The sequence below is a fragment of the Mycteria americana genome, chromosome 8 (assembly GCF_035582795.1).
Source record: "Mycteria americana isolate JAX WOST 10 ecotype Jacksonville Zoo and Gardens chromosome 8, USCA_MyAme_1.0, whole genome shotgun sequence".
Lineage (NCBI taxonomy): Eukaryota > Metazoa > Chordata > Aves > Ciconiiformes > Ciconiidae > Mycteria > Mycteria americana.
Window position 1 is genome coordinate 7409907 of NC_134372.1, and position 19607 is coordinate 7429513.

General features: G+C 49.6%; 1 protein-coding gene across 1 annotated transcript; it reads right to left on the reverse strand.

Annotated features, from left to right (window-relative positions):
• Positions 1 to 400: 400 nt before the first annotated feature.
• CSF1R (colony stimulating factor 1 receptor) lies at positions 401 to 18548 on the reverse strand. Its single transcript, XM_075511004.1, has 22 exons — positions 18539 to 18548; positions 17663 to 17847; positions 16697 to 17012; positions 15600 to 15884; positions 14915 to 15051; positions 13994 to 14153; positions 12844 to 13033; positions 11645 to 11760; positions 11245 to 11365; positions 10187 to 10377; positions 9487 to 9599; positions 7253 to 7379; positions 6625 to 6729; positions 6181 to 6291; positions 5749 to 5911; positions 5070 to 5170; positions 4807 to 4925; positions 3915 to 4037; positions 3682 to 3793; positions 3267 to 3366; positions 2525 to 2630; positions 401 to 2003 (listed from the first exon to the last, which is right to left on the reverse strand). The coding sequence occupies exons 1-22, from the start codon at positions 18546 to 18548 to the stop codon at positions 1872 to 1874; spliced, it is 3123 nt and encodes a 1040-aa protein (XP_075367119.1). The 3' UTR covers positions 401 to 1871.
• Between the last annotated feature and the right edge of the window lie 1059 nt (positions 18549 to 19607).

Consider the following 19607-nt stretch of genomic DNA (forward strand, 5'->3'; position numbering starts at 1 on the left):
TGGTCTACCTGCTCTTGTTCCGCAGTTCCCTGCAGGTGACTTTCACAGGAGAGAGTCTGCAGCAGGCGACAGCAACTTCTCTTCAGGATGCATTTAATAGCCTGGGCTGGAGATCCTGCTGCATCTAAGCCATTGCTACAGGAGGTTCTGCCGCAGTAAGCTTGAGTCTCTGGTCACCAGGGCCCTTCTGCCTCTGCCCTCGGCCTTGCACTGCCTCTCCCACGCACACTGCCGCCACGCGCCTGTCTCAAACACAGTGACTGTTGTCAGAGGTCCCATCATCACAATTGAAATTACTCCCCCATTATATCCATGCACAGTGACTGCTTCATTTTTCCCAATTACAGACGGGCCAGTCAGAGCAAAGTGCTTTAAAACCTTGCTTTTAATAAGTTTTTTGCATTACACAAGAGATTGAATGGTTTTGAGAACTGGTAATGAGAACTGTGTCTGAGGAACCAGAGCAGAGTTGCAGGGTGCGAGAGGATGGGCCATGTGTCACCTGTGCTCTGATCCGTTCCCCTCTGAGAACAGTCCTTAAAGCCCTTAAAGCCTCATTTTGTTAAACACATCTTATTTTATTCTTTATAATGCTGACAGATAGAAATACATTAGCTTTTTATTTAGTAAGGAGGAATGAATCACTTGGTGTTAGCATAAAACCAGGTTTAATATAATCAGAGGTGGCCCACAAGCTAAAGGCTGCCTGCCATACGGTAGTTCTGTCTCACTGTAGTTTCCCTGAGCCCCGTCAGTGCTTGTACCTGGAATACTGATCCTTCACCCACCGAGTCAGGTGAAGCTAAGAAGGTTCATTAGCTACTTCTGATAGCTACACAGGACAGGGTGGCTGTGGCATTAGTAACCCTGAATTAGTAAACCTGAGCTAGATGAGAAATAAGTTTAAGGGCATTAGGCCCTAGCTTATGAAAAAAAAATTACCTCAGCTGTACTATTAAAAATACACTCAGGAAAATATGTACAAGAGCATATCTCTAATCATGACAAAGGCAGTGATTGCTACATGTTTAATAATTCAGAAGTTTTGTAGGATATGTGTTATGTCGGTCACTTCCAGATCTGTTTAAGCTGCCATTCTTTCCTGGAGTGGGGTTGTGTTCAGTGCTCATGTGGAAGAGCACTAGTTACTTCTGCATGTTACCTGAGAAATAACCGCCCCTCTGTCCTGTTACTGGGGCGCAAGTTCACATAACCCTGGGGTCATCGCCTTGGCTCACTTCACCCAGACACTCCCTGCAGAAGCATCAGCTGCAGAGAGGTAGATTGCATGAGGAAATGTACAGGTTAATGCATATTTAATGCTAAGTAGGGGCTTTACCTATATCTAAACACTCACTCTGCAACATCCAGGGTCAGACTGACAAAGGGAAGAGAGCAGGACTGCCAAGAAAGAGGGCTGCTTCTGGTGTGTGGAGCAGTTCCAGCTTGAGGACTTAGTTCAAGATGTGCTTATAAAACACAAGGGTTCACTCATCTGAGTGACTTCTGGAAATGTCTTATCTGGCTGCAACTTGTATTTTGAAAAACTACAAAACCCAAACACCCCAAGCCTCCTCCAAGGGGTGGGGAGACAGGTGACAGGGACCTCTCTGTACCTTGTAGAGGTGGAACGTTATCATCCTGACAACGCTATGCTATGCTTGAGATAAGACCTTAGGGACCCCATCGTGAGTCTTGGTTTTGAGTCACTCCAGCGCTATCCTTTCAGTGAGGGAGCCGGTAACACTCATACTTCAGAAAGCACGGAGAGGAGAGCCAAAGCAGAAGGCGTCTGTGTCCTAGGGCAGAGCAGAACCGTGCGCTCTGCAGAGCCGGGAGGACAGGGGTCTACCCCAGGGCGATGGTACCAGCTAACAGAACTGATAGTTGTTGCTCTTGAGAAGGGGCTGGCCACTCTCTTCTTGCTCGCAGGACTCCTCACAGCAGCCGGAGGTATCGCAGCCGCTGTCTTCCTCAGCCGTGGAGGGGAGGTTTGTGTAGTCCTTGAAAGCAAAAATAAAAACCCACCCCAAGTGTGTTTCAGTCCCTTCGGGGGTGTACGACTCCTGTTTCTGGATGGATGACCAGCTGTGGATGGTCATCCCCACTACCCTTTGCTGTGCCCACAGTGCCTGGCTAGCTGGCAGGACAGGCGTGCCCCTGCTTTTGTGGAGCTGCAGGACAGCTAGTCACGAGGCAGCGCACCTTTCGTCCAGCTGCACACCAAATCCAGGGGAATGGGGCAAGGCTCCTGCACTGGTACTCGTATTGCTACCCGTACTGCTACCCACAGAGGTTGCTGCAAAGCAGCTGTATTTCTTTGTCCAGCCTCCTTTGGTCATGGTGGGGAATGACTTAACCCTTCAGTATGGGGAAATCTGGATGCCTCTCTGCACTTCCCACCACTAAACTGCTCCCATCAGTTAAAGGTAAGGGAGGTCACCAGGAAAGTTGTCCAGGAGCTATGTTCATGCAGGGGGAAAGCATGTCTCCCTTGCCCCTTCTCGTCTCCAAAGGTGCTCACCTGCTCCTTATGCACCTCCAGTTCTTTCTGAATGAAGCTGCCGATCTCGTCGAAGGTAGGTCTCTGTGTGGGCTCCAGGCTCCAGCATGCCTGCATGATGCTGTACCTGCAGAGCCAAACAGGGACAGGGTGGTTGCGCTGTGCTGCTGCAAAGCTGCTGGAGGGTCTGCACCCCCAGGCTCTTCCCTGCAGCACTTTGTATTTCAGGCACTCAATACTGAGCAGTCCCTTGTCTTCCTGTCTATAAAACCTGTGGTCAGTGCGTGTGCAGTGCTCCAGGGAAAGGTGAGCACAGAAGTGGATAGAGCAAAGTTCTCTCATCTATCAACAAGGGGCTTTATGCCTCCATTACTTTTTTCTTTAAGCTTAAACTCTTTCCCCTCCTGTAACCAACTCAGGCTTGCCTTCTCACGGTCCTAGGGTCAAAAGTAGCTGACTGAAAAATAAGAAATATCCACCAAGTTCAGGAATGTAGACATATAACATGAGCTCTCCCATCTTCCCATCCATAAACAGGGGAAATATTGGATGGAGCATCATAACTGACTGCCCCAGGCCTTGCTTTCCTACAGGAGCAAGGAGCAGCCTGGTAGGATCCAACCTGAACCTCAAGGGCAGACACGCCTGGGAGCAGCAGGCAAACCTGTGACCAAGGTCCCTGTGCCATTTCCCTGCCCACTCCCCACAAAGCGGCTCCAGCCACGCTGTCACCCTTTGTGTGCATCTTGGCGCATCCACTCACATTTCCAAGGGAGCGAAGTCAGGCCTGGCCATCTGGTATCCCTGCTTCACCATGCTGTAGAACTTGCTGTTCACCACCATGCCGGGATAGGGACTTTTACCTGCGACAGTAACAGGAGCAGAGCTGGCTCTCAGATCAGAGGCTTTAACACTCCGGCCTTGTGGGGTGAGAAGAGGCAGCCTGGAGCACCGCCTGAGCCAGTGCTACTTGTTCTTGGGGAGTTCTGAGTTAGAGCAAATCATCCAGGATCCATTGTTTTTAATGGTCCCTCTGGAAGCATAACAGTGCTTTATAGCCCTGATAAAACCTAGATTTTTGTCAACCTTCCTCCTTTCTTGGAAACTTTTCTGCAGAGACATTTGGGCAGTGGTAAGCCATGGAAAACAAGAGGCTTACAAGCTTGTTTCTTTCTTACCAAGGGAGAAGATCTCCCAGAGAAGGATGCCGTAAGACCACACGTCGCTCTGCACTGTGTAAATGCAGTCAAAGATGCTCTCTGGGGCCATCCATTTCACGGGCAGTCGGGCCTGGAAGAGCAAAGCATCCTGCAGACTGGGACAAGCTGGCAGCTTATGGTACAGCCTGTCCTTCGTGCTCCAGCCACACCCTACCCTTGTACCTTCTCTTGTCCTCATTTTAATTACTTACATTGCCTTTTACAACATAGTTCGAGTCATTCATGATATCACGGGCCAGGCCGAAGTCACAAATCTTGGCTACCCGTCCATCTGATACGAGCACATTCCTGGCTGCTAAGTCACGGTGGATGCACTGGGGAGAAGAGAGCGCAACTGAGACCCAGCCAACGTCCCCCAGCAGTCCCAGCTAATTCCCTACAGCCTGGGCCCGTCACCAAAACAACACTTAGAGGGGCAAGGGGAACATGCACTGCTTGAAAAGCCCCTGTAAGAGGCACTGTGTTGTGTACAAGGAGTATGGGCTCTCAGCCACGTCATTTGCAGCGCTAAGACATTGTGACATTTCATGCCACGTCCTTTAATCACTCATGGGGCCGTCGTCTTCCCCGTGGGAGGAGGCTCAGAGCCAGGGGCTGTTGACACTGTGCCCTCATCTCCAAAACAGTCATACGGTTACTCTCTGATACTCTAAATGAGCCAGCTCTGGCAGACAGCTCAACGGCCACTTTCAGTTCCTTGTCCCTGGGGCAGTGGGGAAGCTGCCAATGCAAGAAAGCTTCACATCGAAGTTCCTGACCTCATGTAAAAGCTGGGGAGAAAATGTTGAGACCAGCACGATGCACAGCCCTGGGTTCCCCCCCGTAACACTGCCCTGCCGTGATGGCCTGCCCAGAGCCCGTGGGAGACAAAGGCTCTGAAGGGAATGCCAGTCACTGTGGCATAGCGTGTCTGAACCCAACAAATGGAGCAGAGAGGCCCATTTCCAGCAGCAGCTCGCTTGGGCTTGGCCACTCCATTCCAAAACATCCCGAGCCTCGTGCAGACAGGATGGCTGGTGCCTGCTGGCTGCACTGGCGTTTGCCAGTTGGGGTGCTGGGGGCAGTTGTCCCCTTGGCACTCACGTTCTTTGATGCGAGGAATGCCATGCCCTGGGCCACCTGGCTGGAGAACTGTAGCAGGTCAGAGAGATTGAGGGGACGGAGGTCCTCCCTGGTGTCATCTTCTTCCTCGGAGCTTTTCCCTGAAATTCAAAGAGAAGTTTTAGAGTTGCTGCAAACCTGATGAATAATGCAAGCTATGCTGTACCCTGGTTCCCTGGGGCTAAACCAGACAGGATTGCCAGAATAAAGAAATCATAAAAACACAGAAATGAGCCTTAACTCACCCCTGGCTTGCGCAGAATCTGATGACGCTGAAGATGATGATGATGGCACAGGCCGCATTTCAACATATGTTTCCAAACCCTGGCTTGAAAAGCCACTGTCACTGAGTCAGAAGCAACAGAGATGGAGGCAGGCTGTTAGCAACCCTCCAGCAGTACCTTCTGCCCTTCTCCACATCCACTGAGAGAAGAAACAACATCCCTGCCTGCAGGAAGTCGCTTAGCTAGAAGCTTAAGGGCAAAGGGAAAGTCAACATTGAGGCCGATTGGGAAAGGGGACCTAGGTGCCCTGTGGTATGGGGCTCCAAGTACTGCTCCCCTTTTGTCAAGGAACTACCCTTGGCTGATGGTGAGTGCTCAGCCTCTTGTCCTACAAAACCCAAGTGCCCAACAGTGCAGGAAGCCAAAAAGTTCCGATTCCAGATTGCGGAAGGGCAGACTGGATTGAAACCCGGATTTATTGTGGGATATTCAACGACTGCTGTGAAAGACTTTGAAAAACTTGGAACTGTAACCAGGTCTAAACACACGCAACCCCAGTGGCTTTTATATCCTGGTATTCTGCAAGTCCCCAGACCTTTGGCCTTGATCTCTCCCGAGCACAGCCCTCTGCACACTTCTCCCAGCAAGTACCCAGGCCCTGCATTGCTCAGCCCTGTGGCCACCAGAGCTCTGCTTTTACCTGCGGATGTATTTCTTCTCTAGGTCAATGTTTTTGTAATCAGCAGCACTGTCTAAAGAGGTGTCTAGGGCAGAATCCTGGATAATTATGGATTCAGCCTTCTTCCGCAGGAAATTCAGCAGATCTCCGTAGCGACAGTACTCGGTGATGACAAGGATTGGGCCTGGGAGAGAGGCAGAAAGGGTTCATTGAGAAGTGATGTTACTGTGACCTGTCCTGAGGATTGCTTTCCCTGGGAGGGGCAGCAGCACCCACACTGCGCATAAGCACGTCTGGAAATGGCCAGCCCACAGGCCCTTGCAAAGTTATAGGTTCAAAAAAGACCACTGAGCTCATCACCTATCTCTGTTGTGAGACCAAGGAGAGGTAACAGCCTCAGAGGAGCAGGCCATGGGAGGGGTCCATGGGGGAAGCGGGGCTGTGGGATCCTACCTCCATAGGTACATGCTCCCAGCAGGTTAACAATGTTCTCGTGGTGTCCCAAGTGACTCATGATCTTCAGCTCAGACATGAGAGCCTCCTGCTCATCTGTGTCTGCTGATGCTGCAAGACAAGAAGAAAAGGGCTGTGTGAAGGAGTGAGGGAGGGACAAGGAAGAGATGATGGGGGAGGACAGAAAAAGGTGTAGACAGAGAGATGGCATAAAAGGAGGAGACACACTCAGAGAGGAAATTGTGTCCACTGTCTGTGCCTCTGGCCATGTGTGTTCACAAAAATGACAGCAGCATGATTCCAGCACCCAGTTCTTATCACAGAAACATCTAAAAAAAGTAGATGTTCCAGCCTGGGAGCACCAACACATGTGGTGGACACACACGACGTCCTGCCCAAAGGAGCCTGGGGGATTTCAGCCTTTGCAAGTTGCTCTGGGCTTACACTTTAGCATCTTCACAGCCACTTTGAGGACCGAATCTTCTTTGCCCAGCCCAAAAGCGGTGGCTTCTACCACTTTTCCAAAGGCTCCTGCTCCAAGAGTTTTTCCTGCAGAGGGAGAAAAAATTTGTTTATAAGATGCTTTATAGAAAGAGGTTGAGCAGTTGTCCTGCACACCGACTTGAGGAGGGTATCTGGTGGGTGGGGGTTCCTTCCAAGCCCAGATGAGATCACACATCCCTTAGTCAAGAACTGGTTAACATCTGAGGGGAACTCTACTGTGAGCAAAGATGGTGTGAAAGAGGCTGTGTCCAAACATGGGCTCACCAGCTCTATGCATTAGGAATGACCCCTGATGCAAGAGGAGAGACATGATCTACCTTGACATGAGAGGAGAGACATGAGACAACCTCTTAACCTTCCTTGGAGCAATGGAGGGCTGGAGGGAGGTCGTACCCTAGCATTTGCCACCCTGTGTGGAAGAGGGCAGCAAGGCCTGATTAAGGATGTTGCTGTAATGTCTGGATGCAGCTTTGGATGTTGCCCAGTTGCTTTGGCTCTGTCCCTTGGAGCATTTCAGCTCTGTGGTGAGCTGCATGCCACCAGGCAAGCAGCAAGGAAGGTTTCTTACCAAACTGGAGGTTATTCCTGGGAAACTCCCATTTTTCATTGTATGGCAGCTGAGTGGGATCGATAAAGATGTAGTTATTCCCTTCACAGGCCTCAATGATCTTCCACCGCACCTGGTACTTGGGTTTCTGTAAGGAAGAGACTCCAGTTATTCAATGTTCCTCAAGTCCTGAGGGTTCCCCAGTCCCAGCATGCACTCTAGCTCTCACCCTGCAGGCGTAGAAGGAAGACTTGGGTTTCAACCCATCAAATATTTCTTGCTTTGAACCTGGACTGAGTGAAAGAGGCTTTGCCTGGACAGCCTGGTCCCTTTGCTGTTACAAAGTCCTCCCAAATCGTCACCCGTGACTGAGGGAGGCTCTCTTGCATCTTTCAGTTAAAGTAGCCCATTGCCATCACTTGGGATGGCAGAGCTGGGAGAGCCAGCATATCCCTCCGGACCAGTGGCTGAGCCATGCCCAGCTGGTGCTGGAGGAAGGTGTCCCTGCTGCCTCTCCTTCCTTGGTACCCTGCGTTGCTGAGCACAGCAGAACGGTGGAGCTGGCCCAGCCCCGCTTCCCTTACAGGGGGAAAAAAGAAGTGGAGAAAGAGAAGTAAGAATTTCTTCTCTTTTCCACAAATCTCATGGCAGAAGTAACCAGGCAAGGACAGAGAGAAGCAGTGCTGGAGCCTGTGGGCAGAGGCAGTTGCCAGCTTGTGCTGGGCGTTGTCATTCATGTTGAGAGGGCTAGGGAGCCAGGCTGGAGGCCCAAATACAGAGAAAGGCAGTGAAATAGCTTGGCATGAGAATACTGTGTGCGGCCTTTGCTCCTGTACAAGGAGACAGGCAAGGACCTGCAACCTGATTGGCAAAGGTGGTCTCAGGTCCATCAAGACAGACACAAGGAAGCATGGGTGGAGTGACCATGGCTGTGATGAAGCACCTCATGTTCCAGCTATTGAGAGGTGTGTGCTGAAATGCTTCTCGCCACTTCCCCTGGACAGTTGCAGAGAAGGATACAGCGTATGGGTAGATGCTCAAAGCTAGGTTAGCACAGGCATGAGGGACCATAACTGAGGCAAACAGATCTGCAGTTTTGATGCAAAGCATCTGTTTTTCTCCACCACACTGCTGCTTTTTTCTTTGCCTGAGAGTTGAACATCCGTGCCCATGCAGGCTGTTGAAAAAGGCCCGGACAGGATGCTCCAAGCAGCACAGTTTCTGGTGGAGGTCCCTCATAAAGAATGCCACATGCACTCAGTTTATTTGCTGTTGCCTGCTCCCAGAGAGTGAGCATTGCTGCTTTCTGCTCCACGACTCACCTAGCACTGCAGCAATCAGCCATGACTCAAGAAGCCCATGGCTGAGATAGATAAGATTATTTATAAACACATCCTGCTTCTCTTGGGCTTCGTAAAAGGCCTTTGTAAAAGCTATTTCTTCAGAGCTGTGCTTACACATCCACCACCTATCTCTCTCTGCCTCTGGACTACTGGCCAAAGACAGCTCTGCCTGCAAAGCTGTAGGCATTTGTTTGGGAGAGGGCTTTGCTGGATCTTCTGACGACCAGCACCAGAACTTTGCTGCAAAATTTGCAGCCTTGATGGGCTGTCAAAGGAAGAGTGCCAAAAGGGAGAGCTGAAAAACAGGAGATTTTCACCCACTGATGAAGCAGAGGTGGCTATTGATTGGTACAGTTTATGGAAACAACCAAGAAGGAATCCAAATGCTGAAAATGAATCTTGCAGAGGAAATGGGGCAAGTTCTTGTATAAAAATAGTGACCAAGTCTTCCTGGAGACAAACGCCTTCTAACATCATCCTGTTTCCCCATAAAGACAGCTTTTTATAAAGCAGGAGGAGAATAAAAAGTAGATGCAAGTTGCAAACCACTTTTTTTTCCTCTTTAATTCACTCTGTGGATTCATGGTGACCAGAGCAAAACCAGCTGCAACTGACAGCACAGAGCGAGCACCTTTGTCTGGCACCAGTGACTATCCACACTGGCCATCGTATCTGGCCTACAAGACTGAGGGACCAGGGTGGGAGAGGTGTTATCACACTGGGTTTGGTGCATGAGCCTTGCCCTGCAGCAGGAAACTCCTGGGGGAAGTTGGGAGGGAGAGGAGATGAGGGAGGTAGCTTTCCTGGTACCTCCAAGCTGAATGCTCCCTGCCTGTGGCTGCCAGCAGTGGCAGTGTGGTCTCTGAGGCTGGGCAGGCCTTGCAGCCCTTGCTATGCAATAGGGAATCTGACCTGGTTGTACTTGTAGAGGAGGAAGAGAAGTAGGAGGAGCAGCAGAACCAATGTGCCTATGCAGGTGGAGAGAATGGGGCTGAAGAGCTTGTTTGGAGGGGCCATGACATTTCCTGGAGGAGCAAAAAAACAGGGATGAGTAAAACACTCCTGTTTCAATCCCATCTCTGAGAGCATTTTGCCCAGCTGTTCACTTAGGCTTCCCCTGTATGCAACACAACCCAGCACTGGTCTCAGAGGCATCCAAAAGAGCTGCTGGGAACTGAGGGAAGTTCTTGATGCCAAACTCAAGGCTGCAATGGTTCCCTCGTGCACCCCAATTTCCACACAAAGAGCACCAGGTGCAGGTCAGACTGACTGAGGACCAAGATTTGTGCAGCAAGAACAGGCCCATCAAAAGATGCAACCCCTGGACTCCAGTGGGCTGAGCAATAGCTGGCTGCGCTGCGCCCTGGAGCTAGGTCCCGCAGTTATAAGGTGTTTGTGGCGTGGCTCAGCCTTTGGCACCAGGCTATGCCCAGCCAGAAATTCCCACATGGCACCTAGGGCTGGCAAATGCCAAAGCCTACCACCTCCTGTGAAGATAGAGAGCTTGTGGAATCTATTCCACCTCTCTTGCAAGACAGTAGGGATAAACGTATAGGAAGATGGGCCCCCCGAAAGCCCCCCCACTCTCCCAAGCTACCAGTTTGTATCTTACTGGTGATGGTGAGTGAGTGAAACATGTCAGAAGCGTTCCCCTCTCTGTTAATGGCCACACAGCAGAAGGTGAAATTGGCACCCAGCTCCTGGAACTGGACAATGCTCTCCACCTCCACCTCTTGGAAGAGCAACATGTTCACCACCTGGGGACTGGAGTCATTCAGTAGCAACCTGTAGTCCTCGTTGTATCTGCAGAGACACCAAGCAGGAGAGAATGAGTGTTCCTCTGCAGCACAGTTGCTCATAAGTGAATTGGTGCCTGTATCAGACTAGAGAGGAGACACTGGGAATTAGGGTTGCAGCTCTATGAGGCATGTTACTCACTGCCCAGTTAAAAGACCTCTCCCTAAACATCAAAGCCCTGTATAGACAGAGCCTTAACTGCCTTTATGTGGCTAGAGCTGTGGCAGCAGTTGCCTCCTTGAATGGGGCTGGTACTGAGACACAACCACCCCTGTCCAGGCAGCTGCAGTTGACTCACAGAATCACAGAATCACAGAATCGTATAGGTTGGAAAAGACCTTTAAGATCATCGAGTCCAACCATAAACCTAACACTGTCAAAACCACCACTACACCATGTCTCTAAGCACCTCATCCAAACGTCCTTTAAATACCTCCAGGGATGGCGACTCAACCACTTCCCTGGGCAGACTCCCATCACACTGTAGACCAGTACGCCTGTGCTCTGCGGAGCCTCAGACCTGTGGATGTCCCAGAAAGATGACTAGGACCAGCCAGGATGTAGCTCTACAGCAACCTACACCAGGACACTTCTCCAAGGGACCCACATGTGCCTCAGAAAAGCATTGGGAGAACATGAATCACAGGTGGCTAAACTCTTCAAGCTCAAGACTTTAGGAATAGTACCTGCCCCCTCTCCTCAGACAGTCCTCAAGAACCTCTTTTTTTAGCAGGGCAACATCCCTGTTGCTGTTACTGAACAGGCTCTGCTATATTGCTGTAAGCAAACCCACATGGTGCTGCTCAGCAAATGCCAGCATAGCAAGGGCAAGTGCACACCTTGGAGGTGCTCAGTCTCCTGGGCATTTCTTACCTGTCGGAGTGAATGGGGCACTGGTACCACTCAATGCGTGGGGCAGGGTAGCCGATGGCCATGCATTGAAGAATGCTGGAGTCATTGGCTGGCACCTTGATTTTGCAGACCCTTGGAGGAGCTGTTGGGGAAGGCAGATAGACAGTAAATGCTATGACCAGAGAAAAAGCACATTCCCTGTGCTCTGATTTACTTGTACTGTGATTTACTGTGTACAACAATAAAACACGAGGAACCCCTGTGCTACGGGTAGGTTTGGGCTGGGTCCCAGGTGCAGTCTGGCTGTGTGTCCTGTGGGCACTGGGCTGGAAGCACCCTGGTACCCCACCCTACTTGCTGCCAGCTGGGCAGCAGCCCCAGGGCAAGCAAGGTGAAAGAATGGGCAATGCCAAACACTTACATTTCACAGAAATACTGAAGGTAACTGATGCATTTGTCTCATTGCTGAGAGCATAAAATGTATAGAGACCTCCCTCTCCTTCCTTCAGGCGGTTCAAGAAGAGCGTGTTGTTATACCTGCTCACACAGAGAGAGTAAACACCATGAAGAAAGATGTGCTGAGGAAACTCAAGCACTCGCACAGTCTTTGCTCAGCGAGATGCTGCTGCTTCCAGTGCCCTGGAGTGGGTGAACACTTCCCAGCACTAATTCCAGCCCATGAGGGGAATCTGGTTCTTGCTTCTTTAGGGGAAGCAGGGAGGGTCTGATCTTCCTTAGAGGCAAGACCTTTTGCCACCAAGTGCACAGCATTTCTGAAAGGCTATGGGTGGGTGAATGCTCAGAAAGAAAGGAGAGTTTAACATCTAAATCATTGTCTTTGAAGGGCTAGAGGATGGTGGTCCTCCTGCCTTTGACAGAAGAGTTAGTCCTCCCATTTCTTAGCCCATCAAGTCATGGTTCCTAGTGTCCACTCCCCTCTGCCCGCAGCCCATTTCTCAGACCCCAATGCAAGGAAGAGTTTGCCCTAAAGCCATCATGCTTGCTGAGTGGCACAGTTCCTCTTGTGGGTTATTTTGGGTTTCTAAGAAAATGAAAGGGGAATTGCCAAAACTCCCCATCAAATGGAATGATTCTCTTGCTTTCAGTCTCCTTTTGTCCTCAGTTGGGTGTAGGCTTTGGAAGAGCGGGGCTGTGCCCTCCATTAGGTCTTATCCACATAACAATGTTTTCAGCTTCTCTTGACATGGGGCATACGGTGCCACTCGGTACATACACTCTCCAGACTGCAGAGTGGGACAGATCTGAGGAGCAGTGAGGGAATTCAGTTTTTTGTACTGTTCATCCACCCCTGCAGTTTCTTCCTGCAAGGAGAGTGCGAACTTGAACAACCAGATCACAAACGCGATAGTGACTTCCACAAGGTTTTTCTAAAGAGAAGGCTGCCAAGTTAGACAGAGGTGGTGTCCTCCTTGACCTGATCAGACCTGCTCACTGTGGTTTGCTAATAATACTGGAAAGAGAAGACAGAAAGGCAGAACAGTTCCCCTCTTTAAAACCAGAGATTTTTCTGTGAGCCAGTAGCATGGGGTCTGCCTGTCTCACAAGGAAAGCATTGTTGGAAACATGCCATGGCCAGTGTAGAAGAGAGAGAGCACATACCGGTTGTTTCCAGAGGTCATTTCGCCCTTGAATGTGGTACTCCCAGAGTTCTTCAAGGGGTTTGTGTGCTTCCAGCCCCAGTGGAGAAGTTTTGGGTAAGCCTCAATGCGGACTTGCAGCTTCAGACTCTCTCCCAAAGCAACCTCCTGGCTGGTGGCTTGCACTGGGGTCAGGAACACATAGCCTCTCTCTGCAGGATGGAGGAGAGCATGACCATCAGCAGGCATGTCCAGAGACCTGAAACAAGCTTATACCAGCTTCATAAATGGACCATTATTGGAAAGGGCAGCTGGGAAACTGCAGGAGGGAATGAGGCATTACACAGATTATGTTGCCAAAGTAGTACTTTTAAGTTGCTTCTTTGTCATGGCAGCTTGGATTACGCTCTGCCTGAGGAGAGTTAGAAGATCTTAGTGAACTCTCATGGGGAAAGAGGTTTTACATGCTGTATCCTAATAAGTGATGAGGCTAGAACTGTATCTCCTGATTGTCTGTAGAAGACAGGCCCCTTAGCTAAACTCCTGGCTTCTCACTTGGAAACAACTCAGACCAAGCCCTCTTTCTGAGCCATGGTATGCAGCAGCTTTGGGTCATCAGCAAACCCCAGCCTATGAGCTGTGAGGATGATTTTTCCATCTTGAGATACAAACAAGTGTATAATAGACCTGAATCCTCTTATGTGGATCCGTTACTGGAAGAGACAAAGATCCATACTCTGCTCATGTGGCTTGCCCTTCCTTCTAACTAGCCTTTCCTGGTCTTCAGCATAATCTTGCCCCATACTTTTTTTGTTTTAAAGCTGTTTATAAACATGCAGGAACTGAGAAGAGCTTTCTGATTTTTCATCCAGAATCCAAAAAATGTCCTCCTGCTCCTCAAGACGTGAAAGGAGCACCAGTTCCTTTCCTAGCAGCTCCACAGTTCTCACATGAGCCTTCAGGCACAAGCGAGAATGGTGTTTCCAACAACAAAACTAGGAACAAGATCATAGTATCATAGAATCATTAAGGTTGGAAAAGACCTCTAAGATCATCTAGTCCAACCGTCAGAAGCAGAGGCAGACGGGGTCAGATGGAGGCAGAAGCGGCAAATACTCAAGGCTAGGTGTGATTCAGCCCACACCTTCCTGGTCTTTTGGGGAAGCACTCACCTACTACCTGAAGCATTGTCGAGGCATTCCTGAATCCTGCTGAATTGTTAGCTATACAAGTGTATTTCCCACTGTCTTCCATGGTCACCACTGGAACAGACAGGATGTCGCTGATGAAGTAGTTCTCATTTTCAAAGCTAGGCTTTTTAGTTCTCCTGACCTGTCAGGCAGGGAGGGAACATCAGGCACTTTCTTGGAAGGGCAGAGGATGGAACTGAGTATTTATGACAAACATACCCACCCCCTCCTGTTCTGGGCTACTGAACTTTGGTATAAAACCCCTGTCACTGAAAGCCATCTGTGTGAAGACCAAGAGGCATATTAAACCCAAGTATTCAGGGCAGATATTCCACAGCAGTTAGGGTTATAGCTACTGTCAGCCTTCTGACTGCAAGTTGGCCTTACATTGTGTGATCCAAACATATCTTGTATGTTATTTCAACTCCTTAATAAAGGCATCAGATATAATAAGGACTCCTAGCAAACCTTAGCTAACCATCTAGCAGTTAAAAGTCAGCACAATAGAGATTCTGAAATGCATTCCCTTTCTTCACCTATATCTTTTCTCTGGGAAACTGTGTGTCCTGAACATGTTTGCTGCTTTATAAGCCCTGGCAGGGCTGGGTGGAAAAATGTTGCCTTAGTAGGTCCTGTGGCTCCTGCTCAATGAACTCAACTGAAACAACATACTTTCCTTCTCTCTTGCAGCAAGATCCTGACAACGGGCAGGTGTTTCTTCAACCTGTGTCATCCCAAGGAAAGGATGGCCATATTCAGATTTCTGCAGCTTGTTTGAATAGCTGCTTTGGTTGGGCAGTTCAAGGCTTTGCTGCAAGTGACTTGTGTCTGGGCAGTTCTTGCCACCCTATATCTCCCAGTTTCCAAGAAAGCCCTATACCCCCTTGAAGCTGCGCAACTTACGCTCTTTGCTGCTGTCACCCATCTGATGTCATACTTGTGGGAAGGAGCAATTACTCTGCAAGTGACTTCAAAAGGTTCGCCCACAATTCGCACGTGGTCTATAGGGTCCATCATCACTGATACAGGCTTCTCCAGTGCTACACAAAAGCAAGCAGGGAAAGATTCAACGTCAGCTGGTCCAGTGACCCCGTGTGCTTTGGAGACTCCCCAGGGCCTGACTACCTTCTCCTTTCCATCCTCTTCAGTCTCTTTACCCCCAGCCTTCTCCTTCCCTAGGGATCATCACTGCTTTTTGTGCATGTGTCTGTGGGAAGCAGTACAGGTTGGGGAGAGCACAGCAGTCAGCACTGTGGGTTGAAAGGGAAGGGGAACCTTCTGCCATGGTTACGTCCTGAGCATCAGGGCCTGAGGACTTGCAGAACATCAGGGAGATAGGTGGACTTTTTTTCTCTGTTCTGTGATAGTGCCTGCAAAGATTTGAACACTGCTGAACCCATGGAGACCCACCTGAAGGAGCCAATTTGCCAGAAGCTGATGGAATTTTGCCTGCCTTAAATACCCTTTAAAGATTGCAGGTTCAGAAAGTCTTTCCTACCACTGGTGAGGAGCTTTTCCTTAACTATCTACTGTGGCCAGCTTAGCTATTGCTGTCTCCCTGAGGACAGCAGCAACCCCAATCCTTTACCTTCTTCCACAATCAGTCTTATTCTTGATGACTTCTCTATTTTTCCATTTATCACCGCTTGGCATCGGTAAAAGCCCTTCTGCTCGCTTTGCACATTGTATAGTGTTATTCCTTTCTCAGTACTGAAAGAATAGTTGGTCCCGGGTGAGAGATGAGAGGCGTCATCCATCATCAGAGTCACGCTGGATCCGTACTCAGGGGCCGTGATGAGACAGGGGAGCTCAGCATTACCACCTTTGGTCACAAAGATCCGGAAAGTTGGGGTGTACCACACGTTATTGGGATCTGTGGAGGAGACAAGGTAGGCCAGAGAACAGGATCAGAAAATGCATTGAAGCTGAGAAACACATTCTAGCAAAGGCAAGTCTCCAGCATTGCTGCCCAGTGGGAGTTCGATGCTGGGGCAGCCCCGCTCAACGCCTGCCTGACTCAGCCTCCAAAAACTCACACAACAAGCCCAATTCCAGTTAAGGCATTTGAGGACAGCACAGCAATCAACTCACAAATTTACATAGACAAGAGAGACTGAGAAGTAAGCTTACCTCTAAACTTTTCACCATGGTGTTAGTTTTATTTATCAGACCTCCAGCTTCCCTGTCCAGGACAGTATCTCTGGTACAAGGGAAGGGGTGAACTCAAGTGGTGGAGCTACCACAGCATAACTTCTTCTGGAGTAAAAGAATGTTTGGGGTTCAGGTCACATTGTGAGGATGTAATTCATGTGACTTTCCCTTATCTGGGGTACTGGCAGTACAGTTCTCTGATTCCCAGATCTCACTGCTCATTACAACACCAAACAGACTTTCATCTGTGTTTTTTCAGGAAGGGAAGCCAAGGTAAATGGAGGGAGAGGTCCAGGCCATTCACAGATATGCATGAGATGTAGATGCTCTGTAGTCTACCCCCGTGCTTCAGCCACAGGCCCCATTGCATGGGGGCTTACATGGTTGTGGGTGAGCCACTGCCCCAGTAGGAGCCTGCACTGCTCCCCCAAACACACACAGAACCACAGCCATAGAGAGGACCTGTGTAATGGCCGGGCTCCCTGAAAGGAGGCTGTTCTGCCAGCATATGTGGGAAGAGGGAAGTATGGTTACCTCGCACAAACAGATGCACAGTTGCAATGCCCTTGTCACTGCTGTTGACATAAGCACACTTATAGGTGCCTGTATCCCTGTAAGTGGCCCTGGGAATACTGAGCGTGCTGCTGGTGTGGTTGCTGAATGTATCCTTTCGGCTTTTCCATTTAACTTCGGACTCTCCTGAACAGTGCAAGATGACTGGATCACCCGTGTTGACAACCAGAGCAGGGAGGTCAGGGCTGATCACTGGGGATGCCGAGCCTACAAAGGAAAAAGAGAAAGAGTGAGGATGCAAAAAATGATCCCTAATGATGCTCTGTGGGAGTTCACACTGCTGAGCATGGAGTAGCTCAGCATCAGAAAGAGGCTGGGCTTGGGATTCAAACTGGCTTTTTGGCTTGTGTCACTCCAGCCATTCTCCATCTCACCAGACTGATATGGCCTGATACTCCAAGGAAGGAATTTCAGGGAAGAGACAAAACCCCACATGTGAACATTTAGAGCACTGGGACAAGAAAAACAATCATCTGGAGCTGATTAGGCCAGATGCCAGTTTGGAAATTATTCGTGTTGGGTTTTGCCTCTTCTTGCAACAGTTTTCCTTTTGTGGTAGAGCTGGAGCTACTATATGAACTTGGTTAGTCCATAATACCATTTGGTGAAGTTTAAGCCAAGTCGAGTAGATGGGGCTCTCTCTGTTGCATTGGTGCTGTGATGAGCTAGAACAGACCCAAAAAGCTTCTACAGAGCAGGAGGTCAGTGCATGTGTTTTGGGAAGACTGGCTTTTTGGTTGCTGGGGAGTGGATTTTGAAGGACACCTACTTATGCCTTATCATAGAGTCAAACAATATGTTTTCCTCGCAGATACCATCAAAACATTATGAAGTGAGTCAGCATCATTATTCACATTTGGGGGTGAGAAACTGAGGCACAGAAAAGCTAAATGGCTCATGAAAGCCCATAGCTGCAGTTGTACATACAGCACACCAGGCTATGCTGACACTGGCATTGCAACCCAGCTGGATTTCTGTTGCCATTTCTACTTTGAAGATGGCTTCTCTGCTGGCTGAATAAAGGGGAACCAGGGTCCCACTCCAGCCCTTAGTGTCAGAAGGAAATATTTTTTCCCTGTTTTGCCACGTCAGCGAGTTCTTTGAGTCACCACCTATATTTAGGGTGGGGGGAAGTGAGAAATGAATCAGTGCCGTGGGGCTAGGGAAGAAGCAGTCCTGCCACCCCCACGCCAGGCCTTCAGGGAGGACAGGAAACACATTGCAAATGGCTATCTGTGCTCGGGGGGCTCTGCACCCCCTTCTGGCCCCTATCCAGGGCTATTCTCCCACTTCTGCTTTCCTTCCCGGTTGCTAACCCATCATCATATCTTAAAGGGACACACAGTTCAAAGAATAGTAAGTAGAAAGGTAGCTGCCCCACTTATCAATTCATCGCTCTTCGTAGAGGAGGTCACTGCAGACAGCGCTCCTCTTGGGTGGTGGCAGCAGAAACAAGGGCTGAGTTTGGTCTTGTGATGCCTCAAACTCTGCAGCAGACTGCTCTGGACTCACAGGAGCTCTTTAGTTGAAAGATTTGTTGTCCAAATGAACACAAAAACACTAACTCATCAGGAAGTGGGAGAGGGCAAAGCACCCTATAATGGCACCATTAGTCCAGCTGCACTTTTATGTCCTTCAGGGGAAAGGGGAGTAGTGGCCAGATGTTACAGCCCTTGTTGCAGGGAGGAGAGAAGAGAAGGCTGCTTATGGTCATGAGTAGCAAAGACAGTTTAAAGCAAATCTATTCCCAGGTGCTGCCTTGGATGCCGTCCCTGTAATGCAGCCAGCAGAAGAAGCACGCACCCATCCTCATCCACCCCCTGCTCACAGCTTATTTGGTGATGAAGACCATGTCTGAGGTACAAATGTGTGTCCTGTGCTACCAGCTGTGCTCAGGGCTGTAACACCAGAGCCCATCCATCAGAGCTCAAAGAGCACCGTTTAAGCAGTCTTGCGCTGATGGCTCCCTCTGTGCAACAAAGGGTCAAGAAGATGAGACTTGAGGCCCTGGAGAGCATTGCTGGTGTGTGACAATGATGCAGTTGCCCAGGGGAAACCCAAACAAGGCCTGGGTCGAACTCACTGGCCCTGGGGGAAGAAGCAGAGGACAGGGAGCTTCAGAGCATGGAATATTTAACATTTTATCTCCCCCCCACCCCCCCCCCTTTTTTTTTTTAAGTGCTTTTATCTTTCTGTGGAAACAGAAGAAGTCTCATTTATTCCCAGAGTGGAGAAAAACATATCCCAGAATCCTTCGCAAAGCAACATTTTCCACATATCTGAAGGATGATGTTCCTCCTTTGCTAAACTGTGTTTTCTAGCAGGGCTTGACATATTTCTGTTGCTTTTACTCTCTATCACGGGATGCTTTTCCCTCACCTACTCTCTTTAGCTATCCCTCCATATCCAAGGCTTCAGCACCATTTGATGGGGGAGCCAAGCTCTTTGACTCAGAGCTGCATTCAAACTGGCTCAGGGAAAGACCATGTTATAACTGCTCCTTGGTTTGGCCACAGCAGGAGGACAAGAAAAACAAGAGTCATGTCACACCTTGTTGTCATCAGCCTCCAGTTACTACTGAGATGCTATGGCCAGAAAAGGCTCAGGGTATGTGCTCTCCATAACAGTGAAGAAGCCAGCAGCCTTCAGGCTATCACCGGAGACTCCTGTCAATGGCACAACCACCACACAAGCGGAGTGAGGACAGATGGGGCAGAGACATTAAATGCAGGACAATGCCAGGTGAAGGCCACCCAAGTGTCCACTCCTTCATGTGTGCAGGGGGGATGAGTCAGACCAGTGGGTCCTTTTCCAGAATGGGGAAGCAGGGCTGCTGGGGGAGGCTTTCTCCCTGCTGACCAGTGTGCAATCT